The sequence below is a fragment of the Urocitellus parryii genome, chromosome 4 (assembly GCF_045843805.1).
Source record: "Urocitellus parryii isolate mUroPar1 chromosome 4, mUroPar1.hap1, whole genome shotgun sequence".
NCBI lineage: Eukaryota > Metazoa > Chordata > Mammalia > Rodentia > Sciuridae > Urocitellus > Urocitellus parryii.
The window spans coordinates 158891528-158915988 of NC_135534.1; the positions used below are offsets into that span (position 1 = coordinate 158891528).

At 37.7% G+C, this 24461-nt stretch overlaps 1 protein-coding gene across 1 annotated transcript in view; it reads right to left on the bottom strand.

The window, feature by feature from the left end:
- Window positions 1-24461, bottom strand: part of Bnc2 (basonuclin zinc finger protein 2) — a 402451-nt gene that overhangs the window by 237154 nt on the left and 140836 nt on the right. The window contains exon 4 of the mRNA XM_077797863.1: window positions 3715-3798. Coding sequence (XP_077653989.1) covers window positions 3715-3798 — 84 coding nt within the window. The remainder of the gene's footprint in view (window positions 1-3714; window positions 3799-24461) is intronic.

Genomic DNA, 24461 nt, shown 5'->3' on the forward strand with positions numbered 1-24461 from the left:
GTGGTGATCGATAGACTTCAAGGGGTAGCTTCTGGTTCACCCTTATGCTGCATTTGACAGAGCAGTAGCTGCGGAGCTCATCCCTGTGATTCCATAAGTGAATGCTGCAGGTTGTTTAATAACCTGGCAAATTCACAGTAGCTTGTCAAATTATTACAGGAACAGTGTCATCACTAAACAAGCCTGATCACGGTTAATTACAATGCAGACCAGAGAGCAGCCACAATTGTTCATTAATTACAGGAAGCACCTCATTTAAATTTTATGGAAATTTACACTTGCACCCCGGTATGTCTGGAAGAAAAAAAGTGATCCTTCACGCATTCACAGAAGAAAGAAGTCTGTGGTTTATGAAACATCACAGTAAATTGTGTCTAATCTGGTACTGAAATATTGGTTCATTATTTACTCTAATTTTCTAAGCACTTCAGTGGTGAAAATTACCAAGTCAAACCTCACATCTTGAATTCTCAACCAAGTAAAGAACTGTGCTAAGATAACTGTAAGAACTTAATACATGATGAGACACACCTACACTAAGAAAGTCAACTTAATTAATAATGAAACAACAGCAATTAAGAGAGGTCTAAACTAGAATAATTTCCTAGAAGATAACTATGAGAGCACAATTCTTTGTTACTATACACCAGTTAACCTCCCATATTAAACAGTACTCAGTTTATACCTACTTCAAGACACTGAGGAAAACAAATTTAGACAGTGAAATGAAGTCTCAATTTCCAAGAATCTTTCTAAACCAAACATATTAACACAAAAACAGCAGACTCCCTGCCAGGCACACACTTGAAGGATGACAGTCATTCAAAACCAAAGATATATATATATGGAAGAGTTATATATTAGGGGTCTTAGGATTATTAAATTACAAAGCTTCTAAAAATTCTGAAATTTTAGGGGAAAATTGCCAAGGCTTAAAAGGAAGAAGAACAGAAAGAACCAGTCATGAGAACTTACATCACCTAAAACAGAAAACTAACCCATATGAGATATGAGAATGTGTGTCTAAATGAAAATTATTTTTAAGAAAGGATATACCCACACCATTGCTCCTAAATTGAGGTGTACAGAGGTTACTCTCAGAATCAAGAGGCCAAACAGCAAACCCACTTGTGGTTACAATGCCTGGCCCTGGAGGAAAGCCTGAGAGCCATGCAAAAATGGTGAACAACTTGGCAAGTTCTACATTGAGTTCCCCGGAGGATAGAGCTGAATTGAAAAATAAGAAATGGTTCATTCCCTAGTATGCAAAAAAAGGGGAGGATATATGCCATGGCAAGAATGCAATCAGATGCAGCTAGAAAACACTCCTGGAATTGTTATCTGATGAAGAATATATTGACAAGTTTATTATGACTGACATAATATGGATATACTAGGTATTTCTAAAATATATGGAAACCATATTCAGGAGAGAAAAGGAAAAAGGGGGGAAGAAGAGGAAATGGTTGTAGTTGGTACCAGTTAATTCAACAATTCATGGGGCTGGGGTTGTGGCTCAGCAGTAGAATGCTCACCTAGCACATGTGGGGCCGTGGGTTCAATCCTCAGCACCACATAAAAATAAATAAGTAAAATAAAGGTATTGTGTCCAACTACAACTAAAAAAATAAATATTAAAAAAAAATCACTATAGTTGACAATCTTATAACAGATCTAACATTTTCAATCTACCAGAAAGGTATTGCAAAATAATAAATTCAATAATATGATACATTTCATCATTTTGTCCAGAAACTTTGTCTTCTTTGCAAGGTCCATGCTGAACTGTCAATCATACAATCTATTTACCAACAACCACAGTTTCATTTCAACTTGTAAGTGTACTTTTCTTTCTCTTGTTATGTCAAACTAATGTGCTCCATAGGTCTTTTTCAGCTTTATTTCACACACTCACATATGTTAAACCCGTTCTCTTTGAACCATAACTCAAGGTTCAAAAACAGATGATCCAACAATCATCCATAACAGACTCTTCCAGGTGATGAACATCCCTTGTCCTACCCAAAGAGTTCAAGGATCGCACAGTGTCTTCCATCACTCTGCATTTATATGTCATACACAAGCTGTTAGTTCTCTAGAACGAAGAAGCACAAGATCAAGTATCATATGTGTCACACCTGCTTTCCTAGTGTCCCACAGCTATACACCACCCAGACGGTACCAGCTTAGGGCACAGCAATGCTCAGGTGGTCTTCCCTAGGCCAAGAGCAGGTGTGCAAGAGACGGTGTACCTTCAGTACCATAAACACTGAAATCTCCCCCTACCTCTACTCCTATCCTCACTCCCACTGTGAAGATGTCAATTTTTAAAGCCATTCTCTCTTTTCTCAAGTGGGGTATCTAAATCAGTAAAAATGTTTTAAAACGAAGCTCACTATGCTAACCCATAAGCCTGGAAATTTAGAAAACAATGCCAAATGGAGTCCCTGGAAAAAAAAATATAACCTGGGTTTGCTCATGCTAGGGAATATCATCCATATTGAAACCTCAACCTATATCTTTGCAATGGTACATACAATCCTTAAAATTAAAAGTTACAGAGAAGTAGAGACATACCTCTAGCCAAAATGTCATATTTACATTTCAATCTGCAGCATTCTAAATGACTTCTAATACTTCAAGGCCACATGAAAATTCAAGCCAACATTTTCAGGGAAAATTTATTCTGCATATATCTTTCCAATCCATGAAAACAGAAAATATTTATCTCTAAGTCTTTTTTTTTTCTTTTTTTTTTTTTTTAGCTACCTGGGATTGAACCCAGGAGTGATTAACCACTGAGCACTGAGCCAATCACCATCCCATTTTACTTTTTATTTTGAGACAGGGTCTTGCTAAGTTGCTTAGGGCCTCACTAAGTTGCTGATGCTGGCTTTGAATTTGATAATCCTTTTGCCCAGCTTTCTGAGCCACTGCTACTGCACTCAGCCATATTTCTCTTCTAAAGTACCTAGTTGAATGGTTACTGTTCTAAGATGAGAGACCATAATGCAGAAGGATGACTTATTACATGTTCCTGTGCCCCACAGAGTACTTATATATGACAATGATGTTTTAAAAGATGAGAAATAATTAATATTAACAGTGGCTCTTGGTGCCAGACCCTGTGTTAACTCAGGTAATTTAAGCCTCATAATCATCTTTTCTAGTAAATCTCCATTTTACAGATGAGAAAACTAAGGCTAACTTAGGTTGAATTACTTGCCAAAAGACTCACAGCAACTGTGTCAAACTAGACAGTCAACCTTCAGAGACCATGTTCATTTCTACTCCAGGATATGTATCTTTTGCGTATGTGTGTGGTACTGGGGATTGAACCCAGTGTTGTTCTACATTGAACTATATTCCCAGCCCTTTTCTATTTTTCATTTTGAAACACAGTCTTGCTTAGTTTCCTAGTCTGGCCTTAACCTTGTGATTTTCTTGCCTCAGCATCCCAAGTCACTGGGATTACAGGTGTGCACCATCACACCAGGCCAGAACATATTTCTTGAATGAGTAAATGAATGAATGATCTCCAGTTAGACAATTCATCCTGAAAAGAGTCTTTTGTTGTATACATGCTACATTGGTCCCTCTTTACACCTTTCAAGAGTTGTCTTGTCCAAATAACATTGACAACACTAGTATAGCCTTCAGGGATCACTGTTTCTGTCATACCACCCCCAGCTGATAAAACAGTAAGACTCCAACCTGGACTTCCAGCCTCTGGTCTGGCTCCTCCAGGTCTGGGCAGAAGTCTGCACCCAGCACTCTGCCAGCACATGCCAGTGGAACCTAGGGGAATACGGCTGGGTTAGATGCTGGGTATGGAGGCTGCTAAGAACAGCAAACAGTTACACTTAACCCAGGCAGAAGCAAGGTCATCCCAACTGCAGGTCTGAAACAGACTTATTGGCCTGACCTGTTTGCCACTTGGTATGCTGAATATATTGCAAATATTACACAACCTGCTTTATTAACTACAATAAGGTAAGTTCCAAGAAGAAAAGATCCACATAAATTTTCCCCCTTATATTCATATCAAGTTGCACAATGTAGACATTTATTAAGTATCTATGGACAGGAATAAGGAAGTTTAAGGCAAAAGGGAAGTGAGTGAAGAGAAAAGGCTGAAACAATCTCTACACACTAGTGACTTAATTTTTTCTTTCTGTGTCTAATATTCTTATGTGAGAATTAAGTAAAGGCATTCTGTGATGCCTAAAGTCTCTTTCTACTCTTAAAATACCTGATAAATATGCTTTTCCTACTCCAGCTATCGGTGAGCACAGACAGACTTTATCTATCAATGTTATTTACTTCTTAACATACCTAATACCTTAAGTTTAAAAACCTTGATTTGTAAGTATATTCTAATAAAAATGATAACAACATTTATAATCTCATGGATATTTCCCAATTCTAGAATTCTCTACTGAAAGTCACAAAGATCCCCTTTCAAAATTATGTTATCTATTAAAATTAGTCAGTATTGGGCTGGGGACATAGCTCAAGTGGTAATGCGCTCGCCTGGCATGCACGGAGCGCTGGGTTCTATCCTCAGCACCACATAAAAATAAAATAAAGATGTTGTGTCTACCGAAAAAACTAAAAATAAATATTTTTAAAAATTCTCTCTCTCTCTCTAAAAAAATTAATATCATCTTTAAATATTGCCTACTATCACTTATTTCACATCAGAGTATAAGAAAAAAGGATTTAGATTCCATCTAAACCAATATTCTGGTTTTTTTTTTTTTTAATTGTCTCTTCAGAGGCTGGGATGTAGCTCAGCAGTAGAGTACTTGCCTAGCAAGTAAAAGGTCTTGAGTTCAATCCCCAGCACTGCAAATAAAATAAAAATTTTCTCTAATTGCTACTTATTATTTACAAACACATGCTACCTTGAATAATCACATATTGACCTCTATGTACCAGAATCTCCTATATCAACTAAGCCTCATCTCACCTTTATCTTCTTTCCCTATCAAAGCACTCCTTTGGTGTTTGGTTTGTTTAATTCCAATTAAGATCATCTGTGCTAATCAATTTTCTTTGTTCAGAGATCTGTTTTTAGCCAAACACTGCCTTCAGTGGTTCCTTCTTTCTTTTGACTCAAATCAGTTTACTACTTAAAACTTAAATAATTTTCAATAACTTTCACTTTGCACTAGTGAATATCACTAATAAAAAAGGCATACAGTCAACTCTATGAATCTTTTTAAGGCTAACGCTCTCCTTCCTTTAAAGTCTCTCATTCTGTCTCTGCCCATAAGGTAAAAAGGATAGAATATCATCTGTCTTTGCAGTTAATAATCACCCTACCCACAAGTTCTACCAGTAGAGTCCCATGTGCCAGGCACCACATGGGCACCTTACACATAGACTAACACTCCCTCCCCATCAATTATTGTAGAGATATTAGCATTCCCATATTACATGCAAAAACTGAGGCTTAGTGGACATAAGTAACTCAGAGTTACAAGCTATTAAGTGGCAAAGCTCAGATTCAAATTTAAAAGAAATGAGAAAGAAATGAAAAATTAAGAATTAAAAAAATGATTTTTAAAACCATATAATCACAATTAGTGACATCTATTCTAGAGGCATTTGAGATGTTTCATATGAATGATATAACAAAAAAAGATACAGGAAACAAAGCAGGTGTTAACAGAAATCAAGACCTGCTACTTGCTCTTTGGTGTGAGAAAACATAAGCAAAGTAAAAGGGAATTTATCCTCTAAATTGAGGAATGAGAGAAACTGGACATAAAGAAGGGTAGAGACATTTGGAATTTGTGTTGTGTCACACACAGAAATACTGCTGATTCCACCCCCTGGTTGACATATGGAGGGGCACTAATGAGTTCTGCATCAGTAACTCTCCCTAGGGGGCAATAGAAGGAAAGGGGAGAAAAAAAAATCAATCTTAGAATATTCTGCATCAAAATGAACCCCCCAAAAAGCTTCCTATAAAACCTTGACAAATGTAACTACTTAACTGACTGAAGCAGATTCCATAGTCAGAATGTATATATTGCAAATTGTATGTAAACAATAATTTCACAAACATAAAACAAATTTCTACTTACCTTAATAGTACTCCACCATGTCATAAATACTAAGTCTCTAGTTCCTTTTTATCCTCAGTCACTGAATACACTTTATAAACACTCTCAGGAGGGAAAGAAAGTTAAACAATTACAATTACATTCAATTACAACCTCAGACACTTAGAAATACAGTTTCTGAAAGAAAACAAAAAGGTCTGTGAATAAGTCAGGGAGGAAACAGTGGCAAGCTACCAGTATGTTCCAACAATCCTAATCACAAAAGGAACTAGTGGGGAAGTGGGTGGCACTTTCAAACTTGGACTCATAGAATTTCTGAGCAGGATAAAAAAAAATGGATAAGGATCCATAAAAGTAACCCCTTAAATTTTAGAGATTAGGAAACTGAGATTCAAACCAAAACCACACTGTTCGCTAACAGGTTATGTTAGTCTAAGGATACCTGACCACTCCACCGTAACCAGTGTCCTCAATTATCAGACAGGGGGGTTTCTAAAAAGGGAAAGGCAATTCATCAAAATTTAGCAAAGAAAATACAAAAGATATGAAGGCTGATAACACAATTAGTTATAATTTGGCCCATCTCATTCTGCCTTTTGATTTAGAAAACCTCAGCAGTTAGCCAGCAACCCAAAGGCAATCAAAAAACGCTAAGAGAAACAGCAGACATAAATTCTCTAACTCCTTATTATTCTGTTGAAAATTAAGATAATAAAACATGGTGTGTACATAATCACTGTGTGGAATATAAATCTTAAACTGATTGGGGTGGGGGGCATTTTAACTTTCCTCTGTGCTAGGCTAGTAGTAACTGTCTGTTTCAATGCCAAGCAACTACAGTGATTTTTTACAAAATGTTCACAGTGATTAAGACTTTGGAGACTTTTTTTATTCTTTTTTTTTTTTTTTTTTTTGCATCTTTGTATATTTTGCTTTTGGGGTAATTAAAAAAACATTTAAGTTAAAAACAAAGAAAAACACTGAACTAATCAGCTGAATATTTCTAAACATTATGCCAAGGAGTTTAATTATGGGATGAAAACTGTCTCAAACTGATAAAAATCACTTCTGCTGGTGCTGTGACAGGAAGAGAGAGGCCTCTAAAGGGACCCGGTGGAATCCCCAGGGCCAGCTGAATCTGAGTGCCGATCTGTACTCCTGCATATACCTCAAAGGAATCATGGTGTGTGAGAGAGCTATTTACAACTTACTTTGTGTATAATCAGCAGAAACAAAAGATATGACAACAAGCATAAAGGCCTCTCTCTCTCTCTCTCTCCCCTCTCAGGAGAATTCCGCAAGGGAGGGCCAGTGGGCATTCACTTCAATGTCAAAAGGGCTTCCAGAAAACACATTTTCTGTAGGGCAGGGAGGAAATGTGGCAGGCTTCCTACCCACACACACACACACACACACACACACACACACACACACACAGTCTTTGTTTACTGAGATCACATATAAAAACTGTTAGCCGCTAGACTTTTGAAGGCAGGAAAATTGCAAATAGGAGCTACAGTTCAAGATATTTAAAGGTGAACCAAAGTGGAAAGTGAGTGGAACCAAGGGGACAAAGGAGGAAAGAGAAACAGAAATGATAGCTTAGGGAAAGAAATGCCAAAAAGGGGGCCTCCAGAGCCAGGAATGCTTCTTGCACTCACGGTCCCATTTGAAATTTAATTTTACTTTTAAATGTTAAACATTCAGGTAGGTTTTTTGCCTAATAGGCACTATGAAAGTCACAGCCTAAATAAACAAACTAACTTCCATGTTAGCTCAAGTCTTTTCAGTTAAGCTGGCCACAAGCCCAGATCAGTTCTGAAGTACTATGCATGTTTTGGTGGGTTCAGTCTAGCAATGTTGAGGGGATAAGGGAAACAATCAGAAGAACTTAGAAAAGAATGGATACACGAAATTGATTTAAAAAGAAAAAAAAAACAGAAAGGAGGAAAGAAACAGAAAAAAAGGTCCCCCTTCAAGGGCTCAGGGACATGGCTAGGCACAAAACTATCTGTCACATTCCAAGCACTGATGGAACTTCAGCCCAATTTCAGTGGTTATACAATACCAAGCAGCAAGAGGAAAAACCACTCAGATAACACAAAGAATTCAGGAAGACCATGAAGTGAAATGGACTGGACAATAAGCTCACCAGGGCCCTTGTGAGAAAGAACAGATAAAGAAACAAACAGATCACCCAACACTGTGGAGATGGTGGTGCAGGCAACACCCAATGCTGCAAAAGAAATAAATTTTTAAAAATTAGGAAGGTGAGCTCGGTGATCGGGTGTGCAGCTAATTCAGGATTTTCTGGTCTACGCTTTTACTAGAAAACATTCCAGGCCTCAGCTTTCTCTACTGGGGAACCCTAGTAAGAGAAAAGAATAAGACCCCGATAGCCAAGTAGACGGCATCTAAAGTGGAAGAATGAAAGCCCTGCTCACAGATCAGAAAGCTATGGGAAAGAAAGAAGAGTGTTCACCCATTTTTCCAATAAGGAATGGGAAGAAATACACTCGCCATTAAGAAGCCTTAGGTGAGGCGGGGTCGTCACAACAGGAACACGATCAGGACGGCAGACATCTTGCAGAAGTGTGTGGGACGGGGACAGCGCCAGAGGGAAACACCAATCCTCTCTGGGATCATCTCAGAACCATGAACTCAGGCTCAGGATTAAGAGGCTAGAGAAGGAAAAGATCACCAGCACTTGATTCCGCTACTCAACAGGTTGACAGACAGGGAAGATGACTTGGGGTGGAGAGGTAGGAGAGGGCACCCTGTCCTCCCAGCAGCAGTGCAGTGCAGGTTTCCTCTCACTTCCTGGGCAGCCCATCTCCTGTGTGAGCTGCCCAAGAGCAGGCCCTGGGCTCTGTGACAGGAGCAACCTCTGCAGGTAGGATTACAGGAGATTTTCACAGCCATAAACAACAACAAAAATACCTTGTTTTTACACTGTAAAATATAGGATAAGAGGTAAAAATCTCTCTTCCCTGGTGACATCCTGAAGAGTCTAATGGACCATGAATAATGACAAAATTACATAGAATCTTTCTTCTAGAGTGCTCAAAGGGCTTTACACATAATATTTATTAATTTCCACATCAGACAAGTGGGGTAGGGGAGAGGTTCCACTGCACTCCTTTTATTTTAAACAAGAAAACTAAAGCCTATCACTACAGTCTTCTTCAATATTTGAAAAAATGGATAGGGGGAATGAAGACAGATTCTCTCAAGTAACAACAACAGTAGTATTTACTAGAAAAAAAAAATCCCTACCATTTGACAGAGTTCAACTTATTTCCTACAATTCAAGTTGTACCTGGGTTTTAGCACTGAAGAAAATGAGAATAAAGACATTTTCACCTGTGCTAGGGAGAGATTTTATATTTAAGAAAGAAAAGTATAGAATTGGATTATTTTTAATTGGTTACAATCATTCTTGCAATTCAGTATTTTGGAAATTGACCATGGTAGGTTATTACTTATTGACATATATATTGTTAAGTTTGACAAAAGATGTGAAATGAAACTTTTAAATATGCTTATACATGTACAGGTTAACTTTCTGCCTTCAAGGATCCACTTCAGCCACCCTAAAGACAGGAAAAAGAGCTCTAGCTTTGGAATCACACCTCTGTTTAAACCCCAGCTGCAACACCTTGTAAAGTGGATCCGTTACCATTCTCAGAGCCTTGTTTCCTTCTATCTATTAAATGGGAATAAATACTACAGGGTAGGCAAGACACAGGTAAAGCACCTAACCAAGCATGCAGTAGGTATGCAGTCCACCAGTAAATGTTCCTTTCCACCACATTCCACAAAAGTACACTACGACACACCACTCCCATGAGAGCTCTGAAGCTTCAGACAGTGAGTGAGGGAAGGAATTTGGGGAAGGTGGAAGCAAACTTCAAGTGTCAAAGGGAAAATATTAGTAACTGAGGAAACTAAAAAACATACAGAAGGGCTGATTGTCATGGTCTTTCTTGGAGGAAGTTGGAAGAAGCATATTTTACTCAACTGTCCCTCAGAACCAACTAAGTCCTTTGCAATTAAAATGAATGGCAATTTTCTGAGATGTCTTTCATGCAAGCAGCTTGGCCTATGAATCTAAAAAGTAAGGAGCCTCTATGGAACATAAGTGAATAAAATCTAAAAAAACCTAACCCATTGGAGGGTGTGGTCAGCAAATGGATTGACAAGACCAATAGTCCAGGTCGATGGTCCAAAGTACTCCTCAGCCCTTTCAGAGATTATTAAAGTTTATCATCCTGAATGAACTAGAAAACCAGGGGATGGGTGAGAACTCAAAAGGCAAAAGATGACTTCGTTTTGGAAAAGATAAATTTTAAAAACTGAGGAAAAAAGAGCAGGCACCAGGGCATAAAACCCAGATCTCCTCAAAATCTCATTCTATAAAAGAGAGGAAGAAAGCCAGAAAAGAGTTTGGGGGCAAAAGCCAAAATGAACAAGCCACTGAAGGAACACAGAGATGACCAACAACACGTATGTACAAATAGGAGATGGAAAAGACTGGGCACCCACACTACAGCATTTAAATAAAAAGCACTTGAAAACAATGCAGGTCATCCTGAACTCAGCCACTGGCTGTGCTCCACTCCCTGGCTTTCCACAATGATCAAGAATCAGAATGAATTTATCACTAACAAGAGGAAAGAGACTGCTTTCGAGTAGAGACCATCAAGCCTCTGGATTTTCTATTTATATTTTTGGATGATGACAATTTTCTACAAAGAAGTTCATGTTGGATGATAATACATACACTTAGCCTTATTTTACTTCATCAGAGGCACAGAAATGGAAATCAAATGTAATCTTTTTTTTCCCTTCCTCCATTTAATAAATACCAAGAAAAGAGTGAATGAAAAATATATGTGAAAAAGCAGAAAGAGGTTTTCTTTTTCTTTGAGAAATATGATAGAAGAATGCGTGTCATGTTTTTAGAAAGCCAAAGAACAAAATAGTGCCTCCAAAAATAAAAAAAAAAAAAAACTCAACATCACAAATTACTACTGAACTCCTTACATTAAACCAATTATGATTTTTCAAAAGAGTAAGTAGCATACAAGGTTTAGGAAAAAGAGTACAATGGGCAAGTAGTACCAGATTCAATGCACAACATTTGACTAGAGGTGCAAATTCCTCAAAGTAGCCCTGTGCCCCATGTGAAATGAGTTAAACTTACTACCAAGACTGAGCCTGAAGGCAAGCCACAGGAGGAATCCCGACCACTCTGAACAGGAGAGTCAGGGGAGCCTGCACCCTGCTGCCAAAGCTCGCAATGCAGTGTGCCAAAGATCAAGGAAGCAGCATGGCTTTCTTTGCCTACAAAGCTGGAACACAGATAACGTCAAGAGAAGAAAGAAAATGGGAAAGCACATTCCATCCTGCTGTTCCATACAGTAAAAACTTCCCCAACTTCAACGTGAACCACACTGTATGAGCCACACTCATTTCCCCCTCCACGCCTACTGAGGATCCCAGCCTAAAAACAAAACAAAACAAAAAAGGCACAAAAGCATACAAAGTTGATCTCCATGGGATACCCTGGACCCTATCCCAAATACACGGATCTCAACTTGGTTGATCTAGGGAAGAGGAAAAGATAACACCAGACAGGTAAGGAGGAGTGAATGTAAGCCTCTCCAACCAATGACATCTTTGTCATCAAGGTCCTCAGGAAGTGTTGAAGAAATATAGTAAAACGGAGTTTCCTATATTTTCTTGGGACTCTTATAAAATATGTTATGTTCTTCCAAACTGTATGCTTTACTTGTGAAATATAGTAGCTTTAGAAGCTTTGAGGACACTTTATAAATAATAAAATGCACAGAGAGGCTCTCCTTTTTGATTTGGTGTTAGTTGTCTTACATAAAGATAAAGCAACTTTTGTCACTGACTTAACCTAATATAAGCACTACTATAAAACGCCACTCTCCCCAGACGTTCTGCTTTTAGTGATGTGATGCTCTCCCCAGGTTTCCTCTGTCACCTCCAGGTGAATAGGACTCCCAAATCCTGACCCCTACATGCCTTCTGTGAATTTTGGTCCTGCCCCATCAGGCTCCCACTACATCTGCTAGTTGTCTAATTAACATCTCTCTAAATACGCAAAACAAATGGGTTCACTGCCTCCTTTCTTCAGTATGGCTCTCCCCTCACTTTGCTGTGTTGTGCCTTGTTATCACTATAATCTTAGTAACAAGGACTCAGAGCCACACATTATGATAAAAGCCTTTTGTTTATTTTCCAAACCCAATAAATTCTGAAATTTTGCTCTCTGGTCAGATATACACCCCCCACACACAAACACACACATACTATCCAGATCATTTCTAATGAGTACATGCTTGAACCTTTGCACTAAACCCTAAGAGATGATCCCAGCTGGATTATTCTGCATTCGTCAACTTGTACTATATACCACCCCACCAGTTGTCCAACACATTCTCCTAGGTGATGTTTAGAGTTCCCCACAAATTACCAATTGAAGTTCTTTCCAGGCCCTCTACAATCCCAGCCCTAACCTGCCTTTCCAACTTGATCATTTGCTCCTCCTTCATGAAGAGTACTTAGCAGACAGTCTAATTAGACTATCTGATGTCTCTTGCATACTAATATGGGCTTTCCTCATTTGATATAGTTCTCCTGGATGCTTTTTTTTTTTAATACCCTCCCCAGCATTCTACTTTTGAAAATTTCCATATTTCCCAATAATACTTTTTTTCATGAAATTCCCTGATTCCAAGGCAGAAGGGACCTCCTCCTTCCCATTGCTCTAGTATCCTTAGGGTAAACAGCACTCTACAACCTTGGACTTAAAATACATGATTTTTCTCTCCTTAAGAAACAGGAACTTTTATATTCCCCCCACAGCACCCACCACACTGCTTTACACATATCAGATAGTCAACCAATATACACTAAATAATAAATCTCTGAAAATTCATTGTGGCAGCAGCAGCACAACACTAGAAGTGGAGGGATTTTAACTATTTCATTATTCGACCTGATTCTCAACAAACATCCCGGGGGCAGCTAGGGGCCAAGAATTCCTGCTTTATAGAAACTGGAGATGCAAAGAGGTTACTATTTATGCACAGAGCAGTCTTCTGAGAATAATTTAACCTGTAAAGGTTCAGTAACAAATTCAATGTCACTCTGTTGATCTGGGGTCTATTTCCGCTGAGATGAGTCTTCTCAGAAATGGACTAGTAGGCTGGACTTTCCTCCTACTGGACTTTTCATTCACTTTTCTTCAGGCCATCTCTAGAACCTGGTGATAGAAAGCAGTCTTCTGGAGATGGGAAAATGCACACCTCCCTCACAATGCAAGTTGAAGGGGGCTTTCCTTCCCCCACAGGTTGTCAACATATGCTGAAATCTAAAGCCTAGAACAATAAAATACACAGTGGCTTCTACAGCCTCCTAGTTTAAAATTTACTAGGCTTCAGCAATAGAAGCAGGTATGAAAACCTCCTTTACTAACCTCTTAAAAATAAGTATTGATTGCCATGTACCTGGAAATTACACTGCCCTGATATAATAACACATTTCTAAGATACATCAAGTTAGCTTACAACCAACTGAGGATTAATCTCCATCCATAATCAGTTGCTAATTTGTTTCAGCAGGTAAACTCTTGCCTGCCAGCCCACTGCTACCTTGCCGCCTAGTTTTGTTAATAAAGTTTTACTGAAATAGAGTCAGACCTATTCCTTTACATAGGTAACTTTTTGGATCAATAAAGATAACGTTGAAGAATTACTACAGAAATCATATCCTTTTCTAACATATTTACCACCTGGCCCTTCTCACAAATGCCTGCCAACCCACTTTAACCTATGCAAAATGAGGCTCTTTTCCCAGCAATAACACTTCCAAGAAACCACCATTAGAAAACAAGCATTCAAGATGCAACAGCACATTAAATAAATTATGATACAATGGCACACTAAGAATTCATTAAAATTATTTTTTTTCATTCCTTTTTATTGTGTATGTTTGCTGGGGATTGAATGCAGGACCTGCCCATGCTAAGCAAGTGCTCTACCACTGAGCTATACCCAGTCCGTATGATAGTTATTATATTTATAGACATGGAAAGATTCCTATGATGTAGTTGAGTTAAAAAAATAAAGTCACATATAGGAGCTGATGCTGGGACTCAGTGATACAGCACTTTCCTTACATGTGTGAGGGAGTGGGTTCAATCCTCAGCACCACATAAAAATAAAATAAAGGTTTTCTGTCCACCTATAACACACATATATTATATGTGGGTGTATACATTATAAAGCCACATATAAATACAGTATAATCCTTATATGTAACTATTTTATATCCTTGCATTTGTATGATTTTGCCACCAAAGAAAAATAATTAAAAAGATGTGAATAAAATGGTTCCTTAGTGGTGGCCCAAACAACAGTTTTCTCTCTCTGATTTTCTTAATCAGATCTGCACAAAACATGTATAACTTTTCTATAAAAGTTATACAGACAAGTTTAAAACTATTAAAAATAAAAATTAGTGTGCAAAGTTTAGATTCTGCACTTCATAAAGTTCTGGGTTTTTCAGAAAGCTAAGAAGGTGTTTTGTTTAGATTTTTGGTTTGGATGGAGGTTTTTTGCTTTTGTTGTTACTGTTTGAGTTTTTTCTTTTGTTTACAGCTCTAAAGCTGACCAAAACTTGAACATCTATAAACTGGCATCCCCACTATACAAGGCAAACCTAAATAATGGATAGAAAAAGTCCCTTCTTCACAAAACCACGCATGGGTTAGACGGAGGGGGAGAGGTTAACAGAACAGTCCCTTGATGGGAATGTATTAATCCAATCAGTTCCTTGCTTCTGGGTTACCATAAAAAGGTTCATAAAGTACCCAAAAGCCACATAAGATTTTAGAATTATGCTGCTCAGTGACTGATTCTCAGTGAAGAGTAAGAAAGGAGAGATTTCCTCCACCCACACTTTCCTCAGCAGAAGTAAGCTTCTGCAAGATTGGCACAAGTAATATTTAACTAGTAATTGGAAAGGCCAAATATGTACACTGCACAATGCAAGAATTAAGAAGCCTGAGCCACAGTTGACCAGCAGATGCTAAGAGAATAGTGTACAAGACTTGCAAACTACAACAGCAGTCGTCAGCAAAAGAAGGTGGAAACGACAAGGCTCATCTACTCTGCCAGACTTCCTAGGTACCATCTGTAAGTCCCATTTCATGGATGAGATAACTGAGGTTCAAGAAAGATACACAACTTTCCCAAAATCACACAAAGAGCAATTCAATGAAGATATAGCTGGCTGATAAGCCTGGATTCTTCTCATGGTGCTCACAATTTTATATAATACTTTATTAGATATATAACTTTTAATAAATAATAAATTATATTTTAATAAAGTACTATATAAAATTCTAACATAATTTAGAAGGTAAGAAAAATTAAAATTCCTGGTTTATAATGATGTTACAAAATTATCATGTCAATTAATTTGTTTTACAGGCAATTTATTTAAAATAGTACTTTTGCAACATTATTTTCCCAGTTGATGGATCCATTTTCTCCTGTCCTCCCTTTTTATTCATGTATCTATATGTGATATGTGTATATCTTTCAGAGATGTGCTATAACATTACATAAAACACCAAAAATTTGTTATTATTTTCAAACTCAAGTCGGTATACATTTGTAGAGAAAGATTATGAATTGGGTTTTCTCTACCTTTTTCCAAAGTAAAATTAATTCATTACAATGGATCAGACAAAATTTGTATACCCTGAAAATGAGCATGCAAAAAAGTCATACAATGAAAAAAAAAGCTGATATTTTACAATGGTATTAACTCTTACGTTATTTCTTAGATATGTTCTCTTTAAAAGTATACAAATTTGTTTTTCCTGTGAATTCTACATAATAATACCTCTAAGGAAAAGATAAATTAAACTTTATTTCCAGGATGGCGAAACAAGTTCTGCTAGGCCTCAGTTCCTGGGGTACAGGGTCATAAGGCTATGGTTTTCTTGTAAGTATTCCATAGATTCCAAGTATAAACATAAAAGATAGAACTCTACAGCTCTCCCCTTTCCATCCAGAGCAGCTCTGATTTTTATCAGTTCTACATATCAGCTTCCTTGTAAAATCTAACTTGAAAAGAAGAGAAAAAAAGTGGGTTCAACAACTAAATTTTATTACTTTTGTTTTTTTCTTTTTTAAAGTAGCTAGTGTTTAAGTTATAGATGGATAAAGAAAGCAGCAGGGGAAAAGCAAGGGATTTGGGGTCAACCTTGCTGGATACAAATTTTAGATCTTTATTTCCTTATCTATTAAAAAAATCACAAGAGTACCTCCCTTAGTGCTTTTGTAAGAATGAATAATAAGAAAACACAAGCACCAGACCTAGCACACTGTACATATTAAAGTTACCTAACAAAATAATTAGTTATCAGTGTTCATTCTGTAACTTTACTAACAGGCCCAAGTAAACACTAAGCCAAATATTTATTTTAGATATTGAGATGCAGTGTGTTCAATCTTGGGGTGGCTAAAAGAAATTAGATGTCTGACAAAGCAACAGTACTAATCAAAAAATCATCTATGACAAGCTTAATGTATGGCATGAGAACACATTTATTAATCCAGGGCTAAAATACAATAAAAAAACATATTATTTTGCTCAACAAATAGTTTCTAAGTCTTTTACTATATTTAAAGCACTGTGTTAAGCCTAAAATGAGAATGATATATACCCACATATACATGTATGCTGCTTGCTGCTACTTTATTTAATCCTACATAAGTATCAACATTATTAGCTTTAGTAAAACCTTTTTTTAAGTATAACTTAATTCAAATAACTTGTTTATTCAGAAGGCAGTTTTATCTTAAACACCTGTTATTTTAAAAATCTTTATTTATTTATTTTTAAGTGGTGCTGAGGATCAGCAGGAACTTAGTGCCTCACACATGCAAATCAAGTGCTTTACCCCTGAGCCACAAACCCAGCCCCTACTATAATCTTAATTTCATGATTATAAGTGAATTTTCACACATCTAAGGAGAGGAGAGAATCTCATAAATTCATTTTCAATCTCTACTATCAAGAGCTAATGAGTTTAATACTACAGGAAGCCTTAATTCAAACAAGTGATTAGAACTAATAATACAAAGGTAAACAGGATACAAGAGAATCTGCCAGTTTTGCCTCTAGTCTACCTTTAGCCATAGCAGGTATCACAGAAATAATATCACAGGTTTTTCATGAAGGAAAACCTGGTGAGAATTTTGCAGAGTGGTAAAAATATGCACTAATGGATAACATAAGTACCTATTTATTTATTGTACCAGGGATTGAATCAGGAGCTAAGTCTTAACCAGTGAACCACACCTCCAGCCCTTTTATTTTTTATTGTGAGACAGGGTGACCCATTAAGTTGCTTAGGGCCTTGCTAAGTTGCTCAGGCTGGCTTTGAACTTGCAATCTTCCTGCCTCAGTCTCCCAAGCCACTAAGAGTAGAGTGTGTACCACTGCACCTGGCACAAGTCTCTTTAAAAAAAAAAAAAATTGCCAATGGCCTAATACCTCCTTTCCTATATAGATACATGAAAAAATTTAAACATTTTATTTAAACATCCCCCCCAGGCCTTCTTCCATTGTTTCTAAAAAGTCAAGCTTCCCCAAGAAAAACACTAGAGAACAAACAGTGCAGCTCAAGGGAGGGGGATAACAACTGACAGAGAGTACTTACTACTTACCGCAGCTTTGTCTCATTTCATTTTCTGACAAATTCTCAAGTTCAGTGTTCTTTCCCCATTTTAAAATTGTAGAAAATTGGTCTGGGGCATAGCTCAGTGGTATAGCACTTGCCTAACATGTGGAAGTCCCTGGGTTCAATCTCTAGCATCGCCAAAGAAAGGCCAGGGATAATGAGACTTAGCCAAGATCACAGGACTCATGCATGGCAGCATCAGCATCCACACTCAGCATGGCAGGATCAGTCTTAACTACCCAGAAAGTCCACAATGTCAAACACTGGTGTCCACCACAAGAAGAACAGAAAAATGCTAAAATAGAAGTGTTAATATATTTTTAAGAAAATCTAAGTTTTAGGGGAAAAAATTTCTGAGTCAGCTGAAACTTTCTCATTAGGGAGATGTGATATTATAGTAATTCTACTCTTTCCCTATTGGGTGATGAAAGGAAACTTAATAAATCAAATTGGAAAGGCTTGAACATGGTAACATCCTTTTCATAATTAAAAAAATTAAAAACCTTCTATGATCAGGACACCCAATTGTATTTTTTGAGAGTTGAAATAAATGACAGTTTTTTTCTTAATTTGTCACTTTAGTTTTTCTACTACTTAGGAAAAAGAATCAACTTTGAAGTTGGTTATGAGCAAAAAGAGAAAGAAAAGAAAAAAAGGCCTAGCACAAAATAATATTCTAAAATATTACATTTTGAAATTCACTACTACAATTTTAAAACTCACAAAAAGAAAACTCCTATCATCACATCACCAGACCCAATAAAATAAAAAGAGACTTATTTTTGAATGTAAGGAAAAATATCTAGTGAATTCACCTAAAATTTGAAGTGTCAGGTTCACATATAAATCTTGATTTTGCTGTAAAGTTGACTGCTTGTTGGTTTGAGACCTCCCATAAACAAAGTCAATATCTGTTTAAAGAGAAAAAAAAACACCATACAAAACACCACTAATCAGATTAAACTCGGGAGGTCTATCTTAACAAAATCATCATTTTAGAGGAATACATAAATCCCATACTTAAAACTCTATATAAATAGGGCAACAGACCCACTCACAATTTGTACTATACTCTTGAGTTAAATTTCTGTTATGTTAACTTTAAAATGGTAACTTATCAACAGAAAACTATTTTAGTTTAGCAGCTCTATAAGTTTTTCCTCCTAAGTATCTGGCAGTTATCAAAGTATGCACAAACACACACACACACACATATACAACCACCGTATGTGTGTGTCTGTGTGTGTATATTTTTTCTAAAGAAGAAAAATACCACCTCACAAAAATAAAGAAAGCATCAAGATTTGAGAATATAAAAAATAGGAAATTCAAAACTAAAATTCAAACTGTTATGATATCTTTTTTTTAAGGTAAACCTAAGAGAATACATGGTTTTGTTCACTGGGGAAAAAGAAAATCAGACACATGAATATTTTAGAAAGGCAGAATGCAAAATCAGAAAGCTGTTCCATACATCCACGTTTTAATCTGTTATAAATTAACTTGAGTCAGATCAAATCATGAAACAATCCAGAGTGTTATATGCAACACGCACAATTACAACTGAAGTCAAATCATATACGCCCTCAGTAACTGTAGGCCTGAAACAACTGCAACAGTGAATGAGATGGCTGGGCTTCCCCTGGAGGGACCGGGTGGGGGGCAATCTGCAGAATGGATGTATCTGGGGGGAAAAAAAACAAAAACTACAAAGCCTGAAAACATCCTAAAAACCTGAGGATGCTCATGTGGTTTCACAACAAAGTCCCTTTATAAGATCCTAGGCCCAGATGACTTGCATCTTTAAACCACCTCATTTCCAGAATTCCTGATATTAAATCACACTGGAAACCTCTGGCTGCAGTTGAATTAGAATGGCTTGGTTTAGCCTTTCTAAATGCCAAGGAAGGGGGCTGGGGGGAGCACCATACTTAAAGTTTGTTTTAAACTCGGACCTTCTGCATTCCAAAATTGTATCCCTCTGACTAATATAAACCGTTATTATAGAGAAATGGTTTGGGGGGAAAAAAAAAAACGAGCCAGTGAAAAGGAATGAGGGAGTAGTAATGGTAACATACAGTACCATGAGCTGCAGCAGCCTCCCCGTCAGTAGTGCAAGGTTAACAGATCAGTCCTGGCCTTCAGGCAGACAGCAAAACACAGCCCAGGAAGGGGGGACAGGGACGGAGCTGGGAGGGGGCCCTGGTTCTGGCAGTTCACACAGGAAGGCGGCTCAGCTCCTTTCGGACGCATTCCTCCTCTCTATCTCCCAACCTCTTTGCGTGTGTCTTGTCATATTTTCTTCAGCTGTTAATTGTCCGGATTGGAAGACTTTAAACAGCCACAGTTTAGGAAAAAGCGAAACCCTTCTAAGTGACCATCACAGCAAATCAGCTTCATGCTGGTGGGTAAAATTTTCCAAGGGAAGTGTTCTTCTGATAGTTCCTGAGTCTCTAAGTCACCCCCACCCCCACCCACCGCCACACACACTCCCCTGGAGGGCTAAATGCACTGTGGCAATAAAACATTCATGCGACTTGGAATTTTAACACAATGCCATTTCCCTAGTTTAACCTGAAAGGAATGCACTAGTCACAACAGACTACATCATCCTGCCATTAAACCCTGCCAAGGAACCGCTTTTTTGGCTGTGCTGGGCCAGCTTTGACGGGAAAGGAGTACACAGACCCACACACTGAGCACAGAGGGGCCACCTCTGCTTCCTCAGCCTTATCCAGCAACACCCTGCTCTTGAACATGACCCCTGACCCCTAGCATTGTGACCAGCTTGTGAGGCATGTGTCACCCTGGAACTTCTGCACAGCCACACACTGCGCAGGCCATTTGCCGATCCCTCTCAAACAAGCACTTGGGCAGATGCCAAAGTTCTCTCTTATTATTACTGCTACTATTCAAAGTCTTATGTTTAAGTGCAGAGATGCTTTATTCCTTGAGTTGTATGAGGCTGTGTTTCCATGTGGATTTTTCCCCCCTCTTTGTTTTGGACCTCTTAAAAAAATAAACTTTACATTTGTATTCATAACTAGGTTATGATTACTGACAAGACGGTTTGCTTTGGGAACTACTTACAAAGGTGTCAGTTCTTTCACGATTACGTGACATTTAATTGAAACTTACAAAATGCAAAAACAGAAATAATTCTGCCATTTCCTGAGAACTTAAGAGAAAAATTCAAAGGTAATGAATTCCAAAACAGGTACACTTAACCATTTCATATGGCTAAAGTAGTATCCCAAAACAAAGCAACAACATTAAATTTTTAAAAACTGAATTATTGGTTTTATTACTTGCGCAAAGTTCTGCCTTCAAGTAACAAATGGCAAACTAAGAAACAAACACGTGTAAACCACAAAAATATTACAATCACATCAAGTGGCCTAGGGATGGGGGCTCAGTGGAACAGTGCTTGCCTAACTATCCAAGAAGCCCTGAGTTCAATACCCAGCACTGCAAAAAATAAAAACAAAACCATACTGAAAGAGTAAAAATATTAATTTATTAATTTTCTGGATGTGTTTTGTTGGAACTCAAAGTCAGAGCTTCACACATACCAGCAAGTGCTCTACCACTTAGCTACATCTCCATTCTGGAATGTTCTTAAATTGAAATCTGCTCTGATACCCCTTTATATCCAATCACAATAGTATTAATTTTTTAAGCTACCAGAAGCCATAATTTTACACTACCAAAGCATCCCTTTTTTGGGTTGCCCTCAAGTTCTCACTATTAAAGTCCACTTTCCAGATTTTTCTTTTCCTTTTCTGATCATTCAGTATTATTTTCATGTGAAGCACTTTCACTTTCAACCTTATCCTACTATTTTGTCCCTGTGACTGTAGTCACAAGCAGTCCTAGAAGGCAGCAAGTTTGTCCTTCCTGCAGCCAGGTGAGCTGTGACTATCCCTGCAGAAGGGGGTGTTTGAGCTTTCATCTCATGGAAGTGAGGTCACCCCCATGCAGCAACAAATGAAGAACATTCCACTTCATCTACAAGAATACCCCAAAATACAAAATGACACGATCTCAATGCAACTTAATATGCACATATAAAATAAAACCAAATTGTCGTCTTTAGCACAATTTTTATCTCCTTAGTAGCTGGAATTTGTCTTAAGCCCTAGTTAAAAGACTTTTTTTTTCTTTCTCCTTCCTTTAAGTAGACATTATCATGCCTTGAAAAGTCACTCTAATCCCTTCACATCAGCCAAGCCATGATAACTCTAAAAAGGAGACAGTAATTAGTTTTTTACAAAAAGAAGAAATTGTATTTGTTTTGGAAGGATCTACCTAACACCAAAGCAAAGATTATAAAAACCTATGTAAAATATTTCCATTTCAAAATGTAAGTGCCAAAATCAAATTGTCGTTTTAACCTATATGAAACACAATACAGACCTGATTTTCTTCAAGTTATCTGCTTTCTTATCAATGTATATATGCAAATTAATTTTTGATGTTCTTAGTGGAATACCTACTAAAATTGAAGACAGAACCACTTGAAGACGTGAGATTAAAATTACAGAAGACAATGCCTAAATTCAAATAAATAACACCATTCTTTTGATTATGTCAAATTAATCAACACAGTGATCCCAAAGTGTCTGGGACCAAAATCTAAAGAAATAAATGAGTATAGGTCTGTGAACCTGTATGTGCAGCAGTCAGGCAGCAACCTGATGCATGTCATCAGCAATGCATGTTCTCTGAAGATCTCTGGAATTGGGACACATCACTAAAAGAAGAGATATTTGAACCAGTTTTATAATCTAAATATTCATCACTACAGAACATTGATGCATCACATATTAGATAATCATTCCATGTCCAAAAGACCACAGTGAAAAGTACTCCATATAAACTGTACCACTGTGAACAAGTGGAATCAGAATACAGAAACAGCTAAAGAAGAATAAGTTCACTGAAATTCAAAAAAAGCTGCAAAAAATTAAAAATTTGCAGAAATATCAACTTAATTTGCTGAGTACATAAGAGGCGATCCCATGGATGATAATCACTGGCGATTTCCATTTTCCTTGAAGCAGAAGATCAGTCTACTATGTCAAATAACATTTAGAAATACGGGTTTAAAAGTTCTATAAATTACCTTCCAATTTCTAGAAAGCAAAAATAAGTGAGATTTTTCTGACTGACTTCTATTACAGACAGCACATACATGCAGGTGGAAACACACGTTAATTTCTTCATTTCAGGACTTCTAGAGCCATGGGATTGGCTAAATCAACACACACACACACACACACACACACACACACACCCCACAGAGTTAACAGACTCCAACACCAAGTGAGAGAAAAATCTCAGGGATGAGAAAGGAAAGGAGAATTAGGACAAAAGGGGAAAAGAAGGACAAGTAAGAGAGGAGGTAGGGGACCCCACTGAAAGAAATATAAGTGACAGGAAGGGAGGGGCGAAAACCAGTGAGGAGGAGGCAGGAAGGAGCAAAACAGAAGAGGAGAGAGAGTCAGAAGGGAGAGGAAGAGAGAAAGAAAGGAAGACTGAAGGAGGGAAAAGGGATGGCAGAGGGAGAGAGGAGGAATTGGAGCCCCACAATACAACAGTGGATCAGGCAGCTGGCCAGAGATGCTAATTCAGCGCTTTAACAAATCAATGCCACTTGAAAAGTACAATGCGAGCCCTCACTGGGTAGATGTCAGGGGACTGAGAAAATGCATTCTCAAGTATTTCACATTAAGAGGGAATAATGTGTTAATTTATAACTCTTCACCCTATACACTTGGATTATCTATCTGTGTCAGCGATTTGACTTCTTAAATTTATCAAAAACGCACGCAAAGGGAGACAGCTCCAGCTTCACCATTGGGAGATGGAGGTTTAGGAAAAGCCTGTCCTGAGTAGTGCTGCTGCTCTTCTCCCTCCTATTCGGGCTGAAGTCCTAGTGGGGGTGGCAAGGCAAAGTGAGTGCCCAAAGGAAGATCAAGGGAGGAGGGGAACCTCGGTCCACTCAGGAAAGCAACCAAGGAAAGGGGCTCTCTGGGCCAGTGGTTGATTGCATTAGGTACCATCCGTCAAAAGTGACACAGAAGAGAGGAATAACTTGAATCAGCAACCTGAGCTGCCATCATCAGAATTTACTTTATGGAAACTTACTTAAGTCTCTCAGCACACCAGCGGAAGAGAAGCTGCTGACAATCGGGATTGTAATTAAACAGTCCTCTCTCAATGCCATCAGAGTCCCACAGATGGAGCTTATCAGAATGGGAAGGGAAAGACAGCTAAGTTCATTTGGTTTGGTTTTGAGACAGGTGGGAGAGATGTTAAAGAATTGATATTCCATCTTGATGGAATATCAAGAGCCTAATTAGAAGAACTCTTTTTTAAGAAAATCCTACTTTATGAAACAATAAATTTTTGGAATTGTTTCCTAATTATTCCTTAATGATAGTAGTTTCTAACCTGAGGGGAAGAGAGAGTCTAGTAGTAATTTTTGCTGCCAGAATACATGCATTATCACACTTAAGTTATCAAAGTATAAGCATTGTCAACATACAAAGGCAAGAGTGTTAACACTTTGGAATAAACAGAAGAGAGTATTC